The sequence below is a fragment of the Pelophylax lessonae genome, assembly GCF_965119305.1.
Source record: "Pelophylax lessonae genome assembly, chromosome: 1".
Lineage (NCBI taxonomy): Eukaryota > Metazoa > Chordata > Amphibia > Anura > Ranidae > Pelophylax > Pelophylax lessonae.
The window spans coordinates 370,935,872-370,957,304 of NC_138768.1; the positions used below are offsets into that span (position 1 = coordinate 370,935,872).

At 43.0% G+C, this 21,433-nt stretch overlaps 1 protein-coding gene across 1 annotated transcript in view; it reads right to left on the minus strand.

Annotated features, from left to right (window-relative positions):
- Positions 1-21,433, minus strand: part of SMC5 (structural maintenance of chromosomes 5) — a 193,865-nt gene that overhangs the window by 166,693 nt on the left and 5,739 nt on the right. The window contains exons 2-5 of the mRNA XM_082243764.1: positions 18,073-18,214; positions 14,693-14,745; positions 8,894-9,056; positions 7,603-7,737 (exon numbers count right to left, since the gene is read on the minus strand). Coding sequence (XP_082099890.1) covers positions 7,603-7,737; positions 8,894-9,056; positions 14,693-14,745; positions 18,073-18,214 — 493 coding nt within the window. The remainder of the gene's footprint in view (positions 1-7,602; positions 7,738-8,893; positions 9,057-14,692; positions 14,746-18,072; positions 18,215-21,433) is intronic.

The window sequence follows — 21,433 nt, forward strand, 5'->3', positions numbered from 1 at the left end:
CGACTGGTGAGTATCCTTGCGACTGGTGAGTGTCCTTGCGACTGGTGAGTGTCCTTGCAACTGGTGAGTATCTTTGCGACTGGTGAGTGTCCTTGCGACTGGTGAGTATCTTTGCGACTGGTGAGTATCTTTGCGACTGGTGAGTATCTTTGCGACTGGTGAGTATCTTTGCGACTGGTGAGTGTCCTTGCGACTGGTGAGTATCCTTGCGACTGGTGAGTATCCCTGCGACTGGTGAGTATCTTTGCGACTGGTGAGTATCATTGCGACTGGTGAGTATCTTTGCGACTGGTGAGTATCTTTGCGACTGGTGAGTGTCCTTGCGACTGGGGAGTATCTTTGCGACTGGTGAGTATCTTTGCGACTGGTGAGTATCATTGCGACTGGTGAGTATCCTTGCGACTGGTGAGTATCCTTGCGACTGGTGAGTATCCTTGCGACTGGTGAGTACCTTGTGACGGGTGAGTATCCTTGCAACTGGTGAGTATCCTTGCAACTGGTGAATATCCTTGCACTGGTGAGTATCCTTGCGACTGGTGAAGTAACTTGCGACTGGTGAGTATCTTGCGACTGGTGAGTATCTTTGCGACTGGTGAGTGTCCTTGCGACTGGTGAGTATCCTTGCGACTGGTGAGTATCCTTGCGACTGGTGAGTATCCTTGCGACTGGTGAGTATCTTTGCGACTGGTGAGTATCTTTGCGACTGGTGAGTATCATTGCGACTGGTGAGTAGCTTTGCGACTGGAAGTATCTTTGCGACTGGTGAGTGTCCTTGCGACTGGTGAGTATCTTTGCGACTGGTGAGTATCTTTGCGACTGGTGAGTATCTTTGCGACTGGTGAGTATCTTGCGACTGGTGAGTATCCTTGCGACTGGTGAGTATCCTTGCGACTGGTGAGTATCCTTGCGACTGGTGAGTATCCTTGCGACTGGTGAGTATCCTTGCGACTGGTGAAGTAGCTTGCGACTGGTGAGTATCTTTGCGACTGGTGAGTATCTTTGCGACTGGTGAGTATCTTTGCGACTGGTGAGTATCTTTGCGACTGGTGAGTATCTTTGCGACTGGTGAGTATCTTGCGACTGGTGAGTATCTTGCGACTGGTGAGTATCTTGCGACTGGTGAGTATCTTGCGACTGGTGAGTATCTTGCGACTGGTGAGTATCTTGCGACTGGTGAGTATCCTTGCGACTGGTGAGGATCCTTGCGACTGGTGAGGATCCTTGCGACTGGTGAGTATCTAGTGACTGGTGAGGGTATTAGCGACTGGTGGGTACCCCAGGTTTTGTACCAGGGAAGTTAGAGGTAGTGTAGGTAAGGAAGAGCAGGTCGTTAATATTATCCCCATAGAGTAGTGGGTAATAATGTCCGACAGGATTGGGGATGCCACTCAGTGCACTTCTTGCGGCATGTATGCGTTCCTTGATGAAACAATCGAGGACGAATACTGCTGTGCAAGATGTGAGCGACTTGTTGCTCTGGAAGCCCACATCGTGGATCTAGAGAACACAGTGACAAGACTGCGTGGCATCTACAACCTGAAAAGGAGCTTGGACATTACCCAGCAGGCGCTGGCAGGGGTCAGCATAGAGGAGGAAGGAATAGAGGAGACGCAAGCAGCAGAGGTACGCAGCTGGGTGACTGTTAGGAATGTTAGGGGGAGGAGAGTCAGGGAGGCCAGTCCTGAGTTGGTACACCCTAACATGTTTGCTGAGTTGCAGGTTGAGGGGGATATCAACTCAGGGGTGGCAGAGCTGGAGCATGCGCCCTCCCCCAGCTGCCAGGGGAGGGACGGCTCCAGGAAGAAGGGGGGCCGTAACGCAGGAAAGGTTAGACAGGTTGTGGTAGTTGGGGACTCAATTATCAAGAGGACAGAGAGGGAAATCTGTAAAAAAGATCTCGTGAACCGAACAGTTTGTTGTTTACCGGGCGCCCGAGTTCGGCACATCGCAGATCTGGCAGACAGATTGTTGGGCGGGGCTGGGGATGACCCAGCGGTCATGGTGCATGTGGGCACTAATGACAAAGTTAATGGTAGGTGGAGGATCCTTAAGAACGATTTCAGGGACTTAGGTAATAGATTGAGGAAAAGGACCTCCAAGGTGGTTTTCTCTGAAATACTGCCTGTACCTCGAGCCACACAGGAGAGGCAGAAGGAGCTTAGGGAAGTTAACAAGTGGCTGAGGAATTGGTGTAGGAAGGAGGGGTTTGGGTTCCTGGAGAACTGGGCTGACTTCTCAGTCGGCTACCGGCTCTTTAGTAAGGATGGGCTGCACCTTAATGGGGACGGTACAGCTCTTTTGGGGAGAAAGATGGCCACCGAGTTGGAGGGGCTTTTAAACTAGGAGACGGGGGGGAGGGCTCAGAAGTAGAATCAGTCAGGAGGGAGCAGAGGACTGAAGGCAGTTGTAGGGTCAACAGCGACAGTAGGTCAACAACATCAATTGGCGGGTCTGTGCGGGAGAACAGCAGACCAAACAGAAATAAACAAAACCGCCAATCACGTTTAACTTCCGTAAAACTAAGAGGGGTATATGCTAATGCCAGGAGCCTAGCTAATAAGATGGATGAGTTGGAAATGTTAGTACATGAGGAAGACATAGACCTTGTGGGAATAGCGGAGACTTGGTTCGACCCCTCACATGACTGGCTGGCCAATATCCAAGGGTATTCGGTGTACCGGAAGGACAGGGTTGGTAAAAGAGGGGGAGGGGTATGTCTCTATGTCAAGAACAATATAAAGGTGCTAGAAAGGAGTGACATTACGGATGGGATGAGCATGGATTTAGAATCTGTGTGGGTTGAACTCGATAGGGAAGAAGATAAGGGAAAAGTAGTTGTGGGGGTTTGCTATAGGCCACCTAACCAAGGGGAGGAGGTAGAGCTGGAATTTTTAGCACTAATAGGTAAAGCGGCAAAACTAGGATCAGTCATCATATTGGGGGACTTCAATTATCCCGACATTGACTGGGAAGAGGGGACTGCACACTCGCATAAGGCCCGGCTATTCACGGAAACCTTACAGGATAACTACATGTCGCAGTTGGTGGATTCCCCTACTAGAGAGAATGCTATCCTGGATCTATTGATCACTAATGACCCAGACATAATCTCGGAGGTAGGAGTCCAGGACAACCTGGGCTCTAGCGATCACAGGATGATCACATTTAGTATAAATAACAATATAAAAAGGCAAGTGGGGAACATAAGAACCCTAAACTTCAGAAGGGCAGACTTTCCAAAATTGTACTCATTGATGGAAAGGGTAAACTGGGACCAAACCCTGGGATCACTGACCACAGAGGAAAAATGGGAATGCTTTAGAACAATATTAAGCAAAGGCATCTTGCAGTGCATTCCTATGGGGAATAAATTTAGAAGAGACAAAGCCAAACCTGGCTGGCTAAACCGTAGCGTTAAAAAACTTATTAGGGGAAAAAAATTGGCCTTCAAGAAATATAAATCAGAGGGCACAGTATCGGCCTTCCAGCAATACAAGGAGGAAAATAAGAAGTGTAAACACGAAATCAAGATGGCTAAAATCAACTTTGAGAGACAAATAGCGGAGGATAGTAAAAAAAACCCAAAGAAATTCTTTAAATATATCAACAGCAAAAAAACTAGGGCAGAGCATATTGCACACATAATTAACGATGATGGGAGGATGGTTACAGAGGACACTGAAAAAGCAACCGTGCTGAATTCTTTTTTCTCGTCAGTCTTTACGCAGGAAAAGGAAGGGTACACTGACCATGACTGTATGGTTAGTAGTAATACACAGGACTTGCCACTATGGCTAACAGAGGGGGAAATCAGGGAAAGACTGGATAAACTTAACACAAACAAATCACCAGGCCCGGATGGCGTACATCCGAGAGTGCTCAAGGAACTCAGTATGGTTATATCTAGACCACTGTTCCTGATCTTTGCTGACAGTATTAGGACAGGAGATGTACCAGGGGATTGGAGGAAGGCTAACGTGATTCCGATATTCAAAAAGGGCCAGAGACATATCCCGGGAAATTATAGGCCTGTCAGTCTGACATCAATAATATGTAAACTTTTGGAGGGGATGATAAGGGACTATATCGTAGAGTATGCTAAAGACAACAACATCATCAGTAGTAACCAGCACGGGTTTACAAATGGGCGTTCTTGTCAAACCAATCTCTTAGCATTCTACGAGGAAGTGAGCTGTGAGCTAGATAGGGGGAGACCAGTGGATGTGGTGTACTTGGATTTCGCTAAGGCGTTTGATACAGTTCCCCACAAGCGCTTAATTTATAAAATAAGGTCTGCAGGTATCGACAGCAGGGTTTGCTCTTGGATACGGAATTGGCTAAAAGGCCGTGTCCAAAGGGTAGTAATAAACAGCGCATACTCAGACTGGTCTGAGGTAGTAAGCGGGGTGCCCCAGGGCTCAGTCCTGGGACCAACCTTGTTCAATTTATTCATAAACAGCATTGAGGAAGGGATCAGTAGTTCGTTATCAGTTTTTGCAGATGACACAAAATTGGCCAGGGCAATAACTGCACAGCATGAAGCAGATATCCTACAGAATGACCTGGACAAAATTACGGAGTGGGCAACGACATGGCAAATGAGGTTTAATGTGGAGAAGTGTAAGGTTTTGCACTTGGGGACCAAAAACATAAAAACACAATACACGTTAGGAGGGGAACCCTTGGGGGAATCAAAAATGGAGAAAGATTTGGGAGTCTTAGTTGATGATAGATTAGGCAACAGCATGCAATGCCAAGCGGCAGCTTCCAAAGCCAACAGAATATTAGCATACATAAAGAAAGGGATGTATTCCAGAGATAAGACTATAATCCTTCCACTTTATAAAACTCTGGTCCGACCGCATCTGGAGTATTCTGTCCAGTTCTGGTCGCCAGTCCTCAGGAGGGATGTGTTGGAGCTGGAGAAAGTCCAGAGAAGGGCAACTAAACTGATTAGGGGGTTGGAGGACCTTACCTATGAAGAGCGGCTGCAATCGCTCGATTTATTTTCCCTGGAGAAAAGACGTCTGAGAGGGGACATGATAGCAATTTATAAATATCTTAATGGGGATCTCAGCTTAGAAGAAAAGCTGTTCATTCGAAGGAATTGCATGAGGACTCGAGGACATACAATGCGATTAGAGGAGAAGCGTTTTAACCTCAGGCAACGTGGGGGGTTCTTTACTGTTAGGGCTACAAGATTGTGGAATTGTCTACCACAAGAGGTGGTTTCTGCGGGTAGTATGGTGACTTTCAAAAGACTCTTAGACTTACATCTCAAGGATCAGGAGATTGAGGGCTATGTTAGATGATTACAGTCACACACACCTACACAGGTTGAACTGGATGGACTATTGTCTTTATTCAACCTCGCCTACTATGTAACTATGTAACTATATGTAACAGAAAAAACAAAATGAATATCAATGTGATTTAGAAGTACCTCCTCCACTATCCCAGGTAACAATAACAGATATGTTTCAGAAAAAAAACAGGTGTCACGGTCTAGATTCAGAATCAGATGGAAGATCCGAACTGCTGGACAGAGTAATCACAGAGATGATGGTCACTGATAACCAGCCATTTACAATGGTGTCTGCCTCAGGATTTAAGCAGTTGATGTCCATACTTGAGCCAAGCTACACACTGAAGAGTGAGAAGTATTATCGAGCCGAAATGCTGGGAAAGATTCACCAAAAGGTCGTTGAGAAAGTAAAAGGCTATGCTCCAACCAGAGAATGCTGGCAACCCACTCTCATTCACGACTGACTGCTGGTAAGGAAAAACAGAGTCAGAGTCACTAAAGATTCTTACATGCCACTTCGTTGACAGCGGATGGACAAAAAGGCAATTGGTGTTGGACTCCGTGTGGGATCCTTGCATCACTTTTGTATTCAGTAGAGAAATGTTTCTAGGCATGCTTAAATACTGGGGAATCCACAAAGACCGAGTGATGCTTGTGCTACTTCGAGACAGCGGAGCAAACATGCGGAAAGGAATAAGGGTTGCTGATATGTCAGACCTCGGCATCATGGCATACAACACCCTCCAACTTTCAAATGATGGTCTGCCAAGCCAAAGAGCTTTGATTGATATATGTTTTGTGCTTGCAAGTCTTAAGAATCCTCGATACAAGAATCATGCTTTCTCTTCTGATGATGTATTGGCCAAGGCAAAACAATGGCTGGCAGAAGATATTCAACAGGAGGTTCCTGTCGAAAAGACAAGTCCAGAACAGCATTTTTATAATCTGAAAGAACAGCATGCTGCAAAAACAAAAAAATGTCCAAAAATACGACAACGAAATCTTCTTCATCGTGGTCGAATTGATCATGTCATTTTCAGTGTTTTATTGGGGCCTCATGCGGAGGATTCAATTTCTTCTGAATCTGCAATAATGAGCCTAGATGATGAACTTCATCTCTATTTGAAGGAACCAGTAATTGACAGAAGAAGTGGTGATCCTCTTCAGTGTTGGAAAGAAAATGAGGCATGCTACAAAAGACTTTCTTCCCATGCTAGAAGATACCTCTCTCTCTCTACTCCTCTGTCCTCCTCTCCTCCTGTACCAAGTGAGCATGTTAATGAAGTGGCAGCATTATATGAACAAAACAAAAGCCGTTTAACAGGGGACCATGGACATGCTGAAATGTTCTGCTTTCTGCAGTATAATATTGTTCTACTTAACTGGGAGTATTGAAAAGTGTAGTAGTACTAGTGTCCACTCCAATTCACTGTCTAGCCTTTTTTCTAGCAGTTTTGCACTGACTGCAGTAGTTGCAGTGAGTGCACTACTGCAGCAGTATTCCACTGACTCCAGTCCAATCCACTGTCTAGCTTTTTTTCTAGCAGTTTTGCACTGACTGCACTGCAATAGTGATTTAAAATCATTGTAGTGAGTGCACTACTGCAGCGGTAGTCCACTGACTCCAATCCACTGTCTAGCTTTTTTTCTAGCAGTTTTGCACTGACTGCACTGCAGTAGTGATTTAAAATTTTTGCAGTGAGTGAATGCACTACTGCAGCAGTTTATGCATCAGTTACAATCAGATGATGTGAAACTGATGTCCCAGCAAGTGCAGTTTTCCTATCAGTTTTCATGCAGTTAAGTTGTGAAGAACGAGCTCTTAATGTTAAAAATGTTAATAAATAAAAATGAACAGGTTTAGTAACAGATTTGTATCGAAATGTGTATTTATTTTGCAAAATTTTAAATGTACAAAATATCGGCCGATACCGATAGATCACCAAAATATCGGTATTGGCAACGAAAAACCAATATTGGCCGATCACTAGTTTAAATCGTTTGAATAAACGTTGAATTTTTTTAAGTACCCCTACCAGTGTTATATTGTTTGTTTCAACCCCCCTGTAACTTTTGCTGGATAGCTTGGTCCGCATGTAAAAGTGGGGAATAATATGCTGTAAATGAAGACTTGTAAAAAATAAATGAAATGTTAAAAGGCTTGTAAAAACGAAAGAAATGTTAATTACCGTTTTGTAATGGGCTTAATGGTCTTTAATTACGGCTAACAAGCTAAGCCAACAAATTTGGTATGTATCATTTATATCCACACAAAATAGCTCATGCTTATAGAGTACCTCAAGTTCTTTTTCCTTTTCTCTGCAGTTTTTTAGTTCACAGTGAAATCGGTGCATTTCTGGAGGACCAATGGACTTCTCTGTTGCTTCCAAGAGCTCAGTTTTAGATAATTTGGCAAATTCTCCAACTTTATCCTAAAAAAAAAAAGTTTAAATTGATAAAAATCACCACTAAGAAATCACATAGCATAGCCACTTATTTATTAAAGACATATCAAGTAAAACATCATTAGAAACCTAAAGCGGAACTAAACCTTTGTATCCTTTATAGCCAAGGAGATGCCATCTTAGCATCTCTTTGATCTGCACGCAAGTGCTGCATAGTGCTGCACAGGTGACCAGTTATAACACTTGAGGGCTTGACAATTTGGCTGACAGCAAAAGTAGCTGTGACAGTTGTCATTTACAGCATGTCTCGAAAGTAACTGTTTTGGGAAACCGCTAAACTGAAGGGTTTAGTTCCGCTTTAATCAATTCCTGCCAAGGCTATAGCAAGATCAAGGCTGGCATCTTGTCGATCTAAGTGGACGTCAAATGATGTCCTTCCGGATCGCACCCCATGGGTCCATGCTGCATCAGGATCTGTCACCGGCTGTGTCCACCGGAACACAGCTGATGACTGATCCCTGTACTGGCCCGCTGATGGTACCATGTGACCAATCACAGCAGGTCACATTACAGTTGTAAACAATGGATGGCTTCCTTTCAAACCATCCATTGTGTATGATTGTATTACTAGCTATCTGTTTAGTTTGTGGACTCTAACTTTCCAACAGACTAAATAATATACACTGATTTGGACTATTTTCATCAAAGAAATAAGCATTATACATTTTGGCCGAAATTTATGAAGAACAATTTTTTCCCCCAAAATTTTATACCAGAAATGTAGAACAATTTTCGGTCTTTTTTTTGTTTATTAAGCAAAAAATAAAAAATCCAGTGGTGATTAAATACCACCAAAAGAAAGCTCTAGTTGTGTGAGCAAAATAACAAATGAAAAAAAAAGTGTGACAGTGCTGGAAGCTGAAAATTGGCCTGGGCAGAAAGGGATAAAAGTGCCAGGTAATGAAGTGGTTATAAAAGATTTAAAAAAATCAAAACGGGTCAACATACAGTATATAAATTTAGAACCCCTTTTTTTTTTTTCAAGCACTTATCAACAGCCACAAAGCATTATTGATGTTGCTACTTTTAGTTTAAATATCATGCAAGGCGTTTGCTATTCTAGAATAGACACAGTTGAAGATTTTTTTGTTTGCACAAAAGCACCTCCTTATCTTTTACATACCTGTGGCAGAAACTGACAAAGATTTCCTACTTGGATGTTCATTGCAGCCACCTCTTCTTCAACCGATTTTAGGGAGGCACTCCTTCCATTAATGTACCATGTTGAATGGTTATTTGACACTTGAATTTCACGTGTTATGACCAGATTCCCAGATGCTTTGTACCTAGAGGAATAAGTACATTTTTTTGAACAGTGAAAACTTAGTGAAAAGCGTTATCAATAGACTTCCTTTTTTTTTTTTTTTTTTTTTTTATGAATTTACAAGCACATGAAATTTCCTATAGGTATTTCCTACGGGTTCAAACATGGACATAGATTTATAGATTAAGCACAAATTGTTATAATTTCAACAGAAGAATATATATACAGCTGTAAGAAAAAGTATGTGAACCCTTTGGAATGATATGGATTTCTGCACAAATTGGTCATAAAATGTGATCTGATCATCATCTAAGTCACAACAATAGACAATCACAGTCTGCTTAAACTAATAACACACAAAGAATGAAATGTTGCCATGTTATTACTGAACACACAATGTAAACATTCACAGTGCAGGTGGAAAAAGTATGTGAACCCCTGGACTAATGACATCTCCAAGAGCTAATTGAAGTGAGATGTCAGCCAACTGGAGTCCAATCAATGAGATGAGATTGGAGGTGTTGGTTACAGCTGCCCTGCCCTATAAAAAACACACACCAGTTCAGGGTTTGCTTTTCACAAGAAGAATTGCCTGATGTGAATGATGGCTCGCACAAAAGAGCTCTCAGAAGACCTATGATTAAGAATTGTTGACTTGCATAAAGCTGGAAAGGGTTATAAAAGTATCTCCAAAAGCCTTGCTGTTCATCAGTCCACGGTAAGACAAATTGTCTATAAATGGAGAAAGTTCAGCACTGCTGCTACTCTCCCTAGGAGTGGCCGTCCTGTAAAGATGAATGCAAGAGCACAGTGCAGACAGCTCAATGAGGTGACGAAGAATCCTAGTGTCAGCTAAAGACTTACAAACGTCACTGGCAAATGCTAACATCCCTGCGAATCTACAATACATAAAACACTAAACAAGAATGGATTTCATGGGAGGATTCCACAGAGGAAGCCACTGCTGTCCAAACAAAACATTGCTGCATGTTTACAGTTTGCACAAGAGCACCTGGATGTTCCACAGCAGTACTGGCAAAATATTCTGTGGACAGATGAAACCAAAGTTAAGTTGTTTGGAAGAAACACACAACACTATGTGTGGCAAAAAAGAGGCACAGCACACCAACATCAAAACCTCATCCCAACTGTGAAGTATGGTGGTGGGGGCATCGTGGTTTGGGGCTGCTTTGCTGCATCAGGGCCTGGACGGATTGCTATCATCGAAGGAAAAATTCCCAAGTTTATCAAGACATTTTGCAGGAGAACTTAAGGTCATCTGTCTACCAGCTGAAGCTCAACAGAAGATAGGTGTTGCAACAGGACAATGACCCAAAGCATAGACGTAAATCAACAGAATGGCTTAAACAGAAGAAAATACACCTTCTGAAGAGGCCCAGTCAGAGTCCTGACCTCAACCCGATTGAGATGCTGTGGCATGACCTCAAGAAAGCGATTCACAGCAGACATCCCAAGAATATTGCTGAACTGAAATAGTTCTGTAAAGAGGAATGGTCAAGAATTACTCCTGACCGTTGTGCACGTCTGATCTGCAACTACAGGAAACGTTTGGTTGAAGTTATTGCTGCCAAAGGAGGTTCAACCAGTTATTAAATCCAAGGGTTCACATACCTTTTCCACCTGCACTGTGAATGTTTACATGGTGTGTTCAATAAAAACATGGCAACATTTCATTCTTTGTGTGTTATTAGTTTAAGCAGTCTGTGATTGTCTATTGTTGTGACTTAGATGATGATCAGATCACATTTATGACCAATTTGTGCAGAAATCCATATCATTCCAAAGGGTTCACATACTTTTTCTTGCATATTATATATATATACACACACACACACACACACACACACACAATTTCAAGGTGGGACACCTCTGCTGTGTAGATCTCTTTGCGCAAAGATTACATCTATTGTGGCACTCCCTTATTACCACAAAGTATCCATAAAATAATAGAAGATGCAATCCAATTGTTGTTCCAAATATCCTTTACTTCTGATCTTCATGCACCCAAAAAAATAAAAAAAAATAAAGTGTAGTATTACAACAAAGATGGTTTTTGACAAGTCCTTTCTTAAATTGAAGAATGTCCCCGTCGTAGCTCCAGTGAGTTTTTTTTTTTTTTTCAGCCTCCTTCCTCTGACATCTTCTTCCTCCTGTCTTCTTCTGACATCTTCTTTCTCTGGTCTTTTTCTTCTGACATCTTCTTTATCCGGTCTTCTTCTTCTGACATCTTCTTTCTCTGGTCTTTTTCTTCTGACATCTTCTTTATCCGGTCTTCTTCTTCTGACATCTTCTTTCTCCGGTCTTCTCCTTCTGACGTCTTCTTTCTCCGGTCTTCTCCTTCTGACGTCTTCTTCCTCCGGTCTTCTCCTTCTGACGTCTTCTTCCTCCGGTCTTCTCCTTCTGACGTCTTCTTCCTCCGGTCTTCTCCTTCTGACGTCTTCTTCCTCCGGTCTTCTCCTTCTGACGTCTTCTTCCTCCGGTCTTCTCCTTCTGACGTCTTCTTCCTCCGGTCTTCTCCTTCTGACTTCTTCTTCCTCCGATTTTCTCCATCTGGTGATGTCTTTTCCCTCCCCCGATGTTGTCGTCACCGTCATCTTCTTCTGCTGATGCGCCAACCTACTGAAAATAAAAAAAAATAAAAATGCAGATTCCGGGGGTTGGCTTCCCCAGAAGAAGACAATGGCGGCATCAGCCGAGGGAGAAGACATCACAGGAAGGAGGAGACCAGAGGAAGAAGAGATCAGAAGACATCAGAAGAAAAATGGAGAAAAAAAAGACTCGCTGGAGCTACAATGGGGGGGGACATTCTTTAATTAATAAAGGATTTGTCAAAAACCGACTCTGTTTTTTGGACGAATAGGTAGGTATGCCCCCTGCCCGCAGACCCCCACAACCACCGGCCAGGGCTGTTGGGACGAGGCCTTTGTCCCCATTAACATGGGGTAAGGTGCTTTGGAGTTGAGGGTGTGCGCTACCTTCCCCCCCACCCTTTTCTGACCTGCCGGGATAAGGGTCTGGTATAAATTTTGGAGGGGGGGCCCCACGCTGTTTTTTTTTTTTTTTGGCGTGGGGTTTCCCCTCAAAATCTATATTAGACTAAAGGGTCTGGTATGGTCTTGGGGGGGGAACCCAAGCCATTTTTGTTTCAAATTCTGTCGGGGGGGTTACCCCCCAGTCCAAACCAGACTCAAAGGGCCTGGTATAGACTGGGGGGGGGGGACTCCATGCCGGGGTTTTTTTTTTTTACTAACATTTTTTTTATTCTTTCAGCTCTCAGAGAGAAACCCTGACAGCCGATGACTCATCGGTGGTTAAGGATGCGGTGGCCATTAAATTTGTGCTCCTTTTTTAAGTAAAGCCCACACTCCAAGATGCCTGCTGCTACTTTTAGATCTTGCCAGCATTCCAGAGTTAAATGAGACGCCTCAGCGGTTAGTAAAGATAGTCTCTCTAAATAGAGGGTTGGTAGTTATGGAGCATAGCCTTCAAATCAAGGAAAACCATGCCCCAGTAACAGTGGAACTACGGGGCCCATATATAAAATCAGTGGTATGACCTTAAATGGCCATTCCGCTGCTTTGCAAAATGAAAATCATGCTGCGCATTTAAAAAGCAGAGATGTACATTTTTTATCACTCAGTTTCACTTGCTTTGAGACTCCAATAATCTAGAAACCAGTGTTGTTACTGCCAAGCTCTGACCTGGCTGTGAGCAAACAGACCTAACAGTACACACAAGTACTTCACCTTTGCTACAGAAAGTTTGAAAGGCTACAGCTCACTGACTTGATGTTTAGATTTGTACATGATTGGAAGAGTCAAAAAGATGTACATAAACATAGACAGACAAAATGTGAGTCATAACAACCGTGGCTGGAGGTGAGTCAAGCTGGCCACACAGCCACAGGGCTGAACGAGAAAAATTAATTGACTGACCCATGCATGCTAAGCAGCGTGGGTAAAGAAACATCACCTGCCAGGCTAATATATTTAGCAGCCACTGCTCCATAGGTTGCTGAATACCTGACCAGCGATTGCATCCGATTGGATACAAGTGCTGTTCAGCCAGACTTCTTTAACAAAAGTTGATTTAAAATACTGACAATTTCAGCAGGATGCAGCAGAAATTGAAGTAGTGTAAGCCCAAACTTTGGGCATGAAAAGAAAAGCCTGATCAAGAAGTGCCTAGGGCAGCAAAAGTACCAAGGTGCTGCATATGTTCATCTTCATAGCAAACCCTGTGCATCTGTGGAACGCATTAGACCATAGGCCAAAGTAGTACACAGGAACTCAATCTCATCTCCCTGCTGATACTATTCCCCAGCCACTGTAATTCATCTACCAAATGACAAAGCATATCTGGCCATCACAGGCTCTGGCATTTGGAAGTTAAAAGCCCTGTGCACAGCCTGGGTATAGTCTTCAATGGTCTCCAAAGGGACATCTGGATCAATCTGAATAAGGCTCCATGTACACGGGACGTTGTTAAAAGTCCCTTTGAATGCTGGAATTTTTAGGACGTTTGAAACGTCCGTTCGGTCGCGTTTGTACCCGCGTTTAGCGGGCGTTTAGCAGCGTTTGCGTTTAGAAGCGTTCCTAGAGGTCAAAAAAATTATTCCCCTTTAAAATGGAAAAACGCGAACGCTAAACGCGGGTCATCGCGTTCAGACGCGTTCAGACGCGCTCGGACGCGTTTGGACGCGTTTGTAACGCCGGGAAACACACGTTCGAACGCAAATAATTGCGTTCTAAAAACAGTCCCTGAACGCAACTGCCTGCAAATGACTGTAAACGACCTGGTGTACATAGACAGATAAGATAAAATATAGATGGGTTCAGGGGCTTCTGAAAAAAACACCCAACTGCTCCTAAACGGCCATTTCCAGCGTCCCGTGTACATGGAGCCTTAGATGTAACATAAGGTTCTTTTTGGCTAGATTAGGTTCACATACAGCAAATATTGTGAAATCAAAACTTCTAGAGCGACCCATCAGCAAGCCTAGGCATTTTTATGTGAGAGGATTTATGGCGGGGTTGGACCTATTTTTTTCCTATGCCAGGAGGTTGCAGGTGACACTGGGCTGCATCTTTTGCCATCAAGATGATAGTTTAAAACATCTAACCTGCTGCTGATAGTTTATCACCTATGTTCACTTTAAACACAAGTAAGATTGGACTATATAAGTTCCCTGCATTAAAGCCCCGTACACACACACCGATTGTCGGCCGAACGATCGGCCGTCTTTTGTCCAGTGCTGTCGTGTTGATTGAAATGTGCTCTAGACTGCACACAAATTTTGTCGGCCAACAACAACCAACTTCAGAAGTGATGTCATGTGATGGTTAACTTTCCGTGTGTTTTTTCTTCTCTGAGCATGCCCAGTCTTGCTCATCTGATTTTTGTCTGCCGAAATCTGTACTGACTGACGAACAATCGGCCGTTCTTTGTTGGCCAACAAAAATTTTATAGCCTGCACACCAGATTTTGTTCGGCCGAAAAGTCGCAGTCGGTTGTCGGAAGCATCATACTAACAAGCCGACAATCGGCGGTTCGGACGTTGGCCGAATATTTACGGCCGACAATCAGTACGTGTGTACGGGGCTTAACACATCAAAATATATCTATTCAAAATCTTACAATTCGAGCTCCACCATGCCTTTTTGACATCCACGCTTCACATAAAAGCCAACCTGAAAAATACAAAAAAAAAGAGCCTAAGGAGGAGTTTTCTTTCTTAAAATGACATGTCAAAAAACAAAAATTAATCTGCGCTACCTAAAATGAAACGGGATTACCAAAATATCTGCATCACACTGATTTGTTTCAAACTTGAAAGGAAGTGAATGAAAGAAGTCCCGGCATGTCCTTGTTGACCTTCTTATAAGAATGCTATCTGCTTGGCTCTCTCTGTCTCCAACACTTTGAGACTTTTAATCTGCAAGCCTTTTCCAGATCAGTAGAACTATTATCCTGCATAAATTGGTCAAGGTCAGTGCCTAAGAAAGTATTAAAGACACTGGATCGGCATGATAGGCACACAACTAGCATTTTCAGAAGTAAGCAATAGGAACAGACATATACTACTAACCAAAGGATTTGTTTAGGGAGAGTGACAGGGCCCCCCTGTGGCATGTATTTAGAGGTGCTTTCACATACCTTCCTCATGGTTCACCACCTCTCTGACTTGTGACTTCTTCACAATTATATTTGCCAGCAAGATTGCCCATCATTGTCATGGAACAAGAAGAATGCGTTGTGTGGGGTTTTAGCAGTAGGCTCCCACACCACCAGAACATTCCTTGCCTAAAAAGCACATCAAATAAAAATGCAGAAGGACCTCAACATCACTTGGGTGTATATAAGTGTAGACCTGTGTGAGGGCCATGTTTTGCCTGAAATGGATTCAAAGATGTTCTGTACAACCACATGCAGGCAGTCCTATTTTTGTCAAATAGGACACAAGCACTGCTCCTACCATGCCATCTGTGTGGGTATAGGTGCGTGTCCTCGAAGGCAGACAGTTTGCACCGACACACATCCACACCCACACAGCTGTCAAATTGGGAGCAGGGCTTGTGTCCTTGCAGCGGCTGCATCCCAATTGACATAAATGGAAGTGTCTGCACATGAATCTACAAAACGCCTGTGTTCCCATGCAAATGAAGCCCCCATATGAGTGCATGCTTAAGTATGCCCATGTGAACGAGGCCTTAAAGTCATGACTTGACGCTCTTCCTTCCTAGTGCTAATCACTGAACCCATGCCTCAGCCTCTATTGCTCACTGCTCTGGCATTTCACAGTGGACTGACAGCTGCGTAGTTCAGCAATGGAAGGGGTTGTTTAAATCTCAACCTTAAGGCCTCATGCACATTGGATGTTATAAAAACGCCAGTAGCGTTCGCTGTAGAATGAGTTTTGCAGAGTTTTTGCAGTAGCATTTTTTAGCAAAATTATACTCCCACAAAAACTTATGGCTCAAAAACTCTGATAAACGCAAAATAGCCATGTTTTTCAGCATTTTTAAGTTTTTATCAATTACAGCTGAAAAACTCTTCTTAATGCCGTCCAGTTCTGGAGTTTTTTTTTCCAGCCAGAAAACGCTGATGTGTGCATGGACACACAGGATAACATGCTAGGGAGTTTACTGGCTGCAGGAAAAAAAAAAAAAACACATGAAGCCAAAATCAGCAGCTGTAAAAACTTCCAGTTTGCATGAGGCCTAAAATCAGTTGAGGCACTGAAAGCTAAAGAGCTCCTAAGGGCCAAAGGAATCATTCAGCTGATGAAGTCCCGCCCAGTGGGACGTAACGCGTGCGAAGGTCGAGACCACTGTGTGTAATACGATCTGCTCAGACTGCAGATTGCATCAGAGAGGTTTTAAGACTTTAGAGACACCGTGAGGACCCATTCATTGGTACCAGAGTGGATTCATCCAGACCTAGGCTGCCCAGGAAGGAGGATATTTATCATCAGGAGAGTTTATTGATCAGCCCTATGCCATTAATCATTCGGTAAGAGGCTCATCCTCCCTTTGAGTGGTGTTTTCCAGTATATATCCTCACTTGGGCATTTTCCTTTTATCTAGATCCTAATATCTATACGCCCTTAAAACTTTTATTCTCTGGTAAGGGGCCAGTCCAGATATGGTGGTGGGATCACCTGCACCTTAAGTTGCTGTGGATTTTTCACCTGGAAGTCACCGTATATATCACAATATATCAAGGACAATTTTCTGGACTTTATGCACCTTATTTAATTTGCACCTTTCAAGAGTTTTTTTGTCTGTTGCCATTTTTATTAGTGTGTGACCTTTATTTAATACTGCTGATTTACTTTGTCCTTTGAAGCTACACTAGTTATATCACTCAGTATTCACCAATGTATGTGTTTATTATTAGTTTTGTGAGTAATTATTTTGATATCACTTTAATGGTTTCACCTGGTAACTTGATTGGTTGACACATACGAGTTTAGCGCACCTGCTTTTTTATTTATAGTATTTTTCCCTATTTGTTCTAAGGTTGCAGCTTTACTTTATTATTTTATCCAGCACACTTTTTTTATTCCAATATTCTTGAGCAAAATCTGTACCACTCTGTGCGGGATTCGAGGCTAGGACGGAGGTTCACCTTCCAGCAGGACAATGACCCCAAACACACTGCTAAAGCAACACTTGAGTGGTTTAAGGGAAAACATGTAAATGTGTTGGAATGGCCTAGTCAAAGCCCAGACCTCAATCCAATAGAAAATCTGTGGTCAGACTTAAAGATTGCTGTTCACAAGCGCAAACCATCCAACTTGAAGGAGCTGGAGCAGTTTTGCAAGGAGGAATGGGCAAAAATCCCAGTGGTTAGATGTGAAACGCTCATAGAGACTCATTGACTTTTTCTGTTATCGGCCCTGGAGGTTACCAATATTGCCGATATTTCGGGAAAGTGCTGTACCGGAGTGATGCCTGCAGCTAGAGGCATCACCCCAGTACCGGCATCCATAGCCGACAGTCGTCTGTCTTGTAACGACAACCGATGCGGCTGAGATGCCGCTCGGCTGTCATTACAAGGAGCGGGAGGGGACGTCCCCCCCCCCCCCTCCCGCCGCCTCCAGGGTAACCATCCTGCACGGCCGCGAAGACCCGATCAAAGCTGCATTCGGCTCTTATCGGGTCTCCATGTAAAAAATCCGGAAGTGATGTCATGACATCACTTCCGGGTACTCGGCTCCAAATTCAAAAAAATTACAGCATTCAAAACAGCCAAATTTGGCGTTTTGAATGCTTTTACGTGCAGAGGAGGGGTTTGGGGTCTTTTAGACCCCAGATCCCTCCACAACAGTACCTGTGAAAAAAAAATTTAAAAAATTGTTTTTTTTTTTTTTTAAATGTCTGAAAATATCGGCCGATACCGATATCCGATGACCAAAATATCGATATTAAAAAAAACGATATCAGTCGATCACTAGTTTTCATACAATAGATTTATATAAAATCTACATGGTAAATCAATCAAATGAATGTTACCTTATCAGCTCTGCCAATAAAGGAGGTCTTTCCAGCCAATCCCAGACAAATAGCACAAACGATGCTAGACTTTCCTGTTCCATTTGCACCAACAATCATATTTAAGTGAGGACCAGGAAACACCTCACACAAGTCATATGTGCTGCATAAAAAAAAAAAAAAAGATAAAGATTATTGCACCATCTAAAAAAAATATTTATAATAAAAATGTACTGTAAATTACTATGTTAACTCAAATGTATCTAAATACTACAAATAAAAATGAAGATTTTCCAGATTTACAGGTGTGCCCATTTTTCCCCTTCCTTCTCAACTGATTCTAAGCAGGGAGGATTTCTTCAAAAAGCTGGTAATATTGCTCAGATGTTGGGTCAGGATTAAAAGGTACAATTTTACTAAAAGGTTAGCAACACAATGAGAGGGCCCTTACTGGCCAATGAGGCAGTCTCAGACAGCCATGAAAGTTTTACTTTGTAATATACCTTGGCCAAGCATTGGCGCTTACAAGAACACAGTCGCATACAGCCATTAACTTCTATGGCAGGTTGTACAGTGCACATGCATCTCCTCGGGCACAGCAAAAGGCCAGGAAATCATGCAAGGTATCTAAAATGTCTGCACAAGCCCGGCGTACATAAACCCCTGACCTCATGCACACTGGGAGTGAAAAGAAGCATTAAAAAAAAAGAGCCTAAAGCAGCATTTTGCAAACACATTTAGGCAAATCAAGCGTTTGAGCGTTCATTCATTCCATTGGGCAAAATTGGCAGACTGTCTTGCTCAGCCTACAGGCTAAAGAAAAGAAAAAAAAAAAAAAAACTTTTCTCTAGTTAGAATTTTGCCAGTTATCCATTTGCTGTCTTTGTCCCCATTGGGGAAATTCAGTTTTGCCATGATGACTATTGGCCAAGTACAGAAATAAATTGAAATCTAACATTTTACAGATGTTTTGGGAAGATCATCATTTTGGGAAGATCATCCCTCATTCTGTTGTGGGTGGGAAGTAAATAAATCTCCCCAAGGGTGACACAGCAATATACAGTGCATCTGGAAAGTATTCACAGCGCTTCACTTTTTCCACATTTTGTTATGTTACAGCCTTATTCCAAAATGGATTAAATTCATTATTTTCCTCAAAATTCTACAAACAATTCCCCATGACATGTGAAAGAAGTTTGTTTGGAATAATTGCAAATGTATTAAAAAAAAAAAAATATATATATATATCACCTGTACATAAGTGTTCACAGCCTTTGCTCGATACTTTGTTGAAGCACCTTTGACACCAATTACAACCTCAAGTTTTTTTTGAGTATGATGCTACAAGCTTGGCACTCCTATTTTTGGGCAGTTTCACCAATTCTTCTCTGCAGGACATCTCAAGCTCCATCAAGTTGGATAGTGAGCATTGATGCACAGCCATTTTCAGATCTCTCCAGAGATGTTCATTTGGGTTCAAGTCTGGGCTCTGGCTGGGCCACTCAGGGACATTCACAGAGTTGTCCATAGCCATTCCTTTGTTATCTTGGCTGTGTCCTTAGGGTCATTGTCCTGTTGGAACATGAACCTTCGCCCCAGTCTGAGGTCCAGAGTGCTCTGGAGCAGGTTTTCATCAAGGATGTATCTGTACATAGCTGCATTCATCTTTCCCTCAATCCGGACTAGTCTCCCAGTTCCCGCTGCTGAAAAACACCCCCACAGCATGATGCTGCCACCACCATGCTTCACTGTAGGGATGGTATTGGTCAGGTGATGAGCGGTGCCTGGTTTTCTCCAGACATGATGCTAGCCATTCAGGCCATACAGAGAATTTTGTTTCTCATGGTCCGAAAGTCCTTCAGGTGCCTTTGAGCAAACTCTAGGCAGGCTGTCATGTGCCTTTTAGGCAGACTGTCATGTGCCTTTTACTGAAGAGTGGATTCAGCCTGGCCACTCTACCATAAAAGGTCTGATTGGTTGAGTTCTGCAAAGATGGTTGTTCTTCTGGAAGGTTCTCCTCTCTCCACAGACAAACGCTGGAGCTCTGTCAGAAGGACCATTGGGTTCTTGGTCACCTCCCTAAGGCCCTTCTCCCCCCGATCACTCAGTTTGCCTGGGCGGCCCGCTCTAGGAAGAGTCCTGGTGGTTCCAAACTTCTTCTGTTTACGGATGATGGAGGCCACTGTGCTCATTGGGACCTTCAATGCTGCAGAAAATTTTCGGTACCTTTCCCCAGATCTGTGCCTCGATACAATCCTGTCTCGGAGGTCTACAGACAATTCCTTGGAGTTCATTGCTTGGTTTGTGCTCTGGCATGTACTGTTAGCTGTGGGACCTTATATAGACTGGTGTGTGCCTTTCCAAATCATGTCCAATCTGAATTTACCACAGATGGACTCCAATCACGTTTTAGAAACATCTCAAGGATGATCAGGGGAAACAGGATGCACCTGAGCTCAATTTTCAGTGTCATAGCAAAGGCTGTGAATACTTATGTGCATGCGATATTTTTCATTTTTATTTTTATGAAACTTGCAAAGATTTCAAACAAACTTCTTTCACTTTGTCATTATGGGGTATTGCTTGTAAAATTTTGAGGAAGATAATGAATTGAATACATTTTGGAATAAGGCTGTAATATAACAAAATGTGGAAAAAGTGAAGCACTGAATACTTTCTGGATGCACGATAGATCTAAAAGAAATTCTAATTCTATGGCAGGCCATGCAAAACTAATTTTTTTCCCATTCAACTCTTTGGGTTTAACAAAAAAAGAAAAATTAACTGTTTCCCTCATCCACACGTTCAATTTAAATAGGAGAATCGTTCCCGCTGAATTATTGTATTCTGCCAACAGGAAGCCTTCACGTCACCAGAATACAATGATCAGTGTTGCTGGCTATAGCCGTTGGCACTGATCATTTGGAAAAAACCTGAGAGGCTGGTTGTACACAAGTCGATCGATAGATAGACTTGTATACAACCAGCTAGCTGATACATGGACAGAAATTCAGCTGGTCCCTGCTTAACTGGCCGCATTTCGATCCAAATATGGCCGGCTTTAGGCTTAAGTTGGCCATACACTATACAATCTGACTGTACAATCTCAGATAATTATCTTAGAGCTCACCAGACACACACGTTACAAATTAATAAAAATCTCCTTAACTCCTTCCTGTCTGAGTATTTGAAAGTGGCTGTAAACCCTTACATAAATGCAGTGAAGTGACTGGCGTCAGGTGATACACACAGATGAAACAAATCCTCCTACAAAAGTTGTACCTGTTTATATACAACCCTCTCTTCTCTACAGCTGCTCAAAGTGCTGAATTTATAAAACCTGTCTGAGCTATCAGAAAAAAGGGGTCGGAGAGCTGAAGAT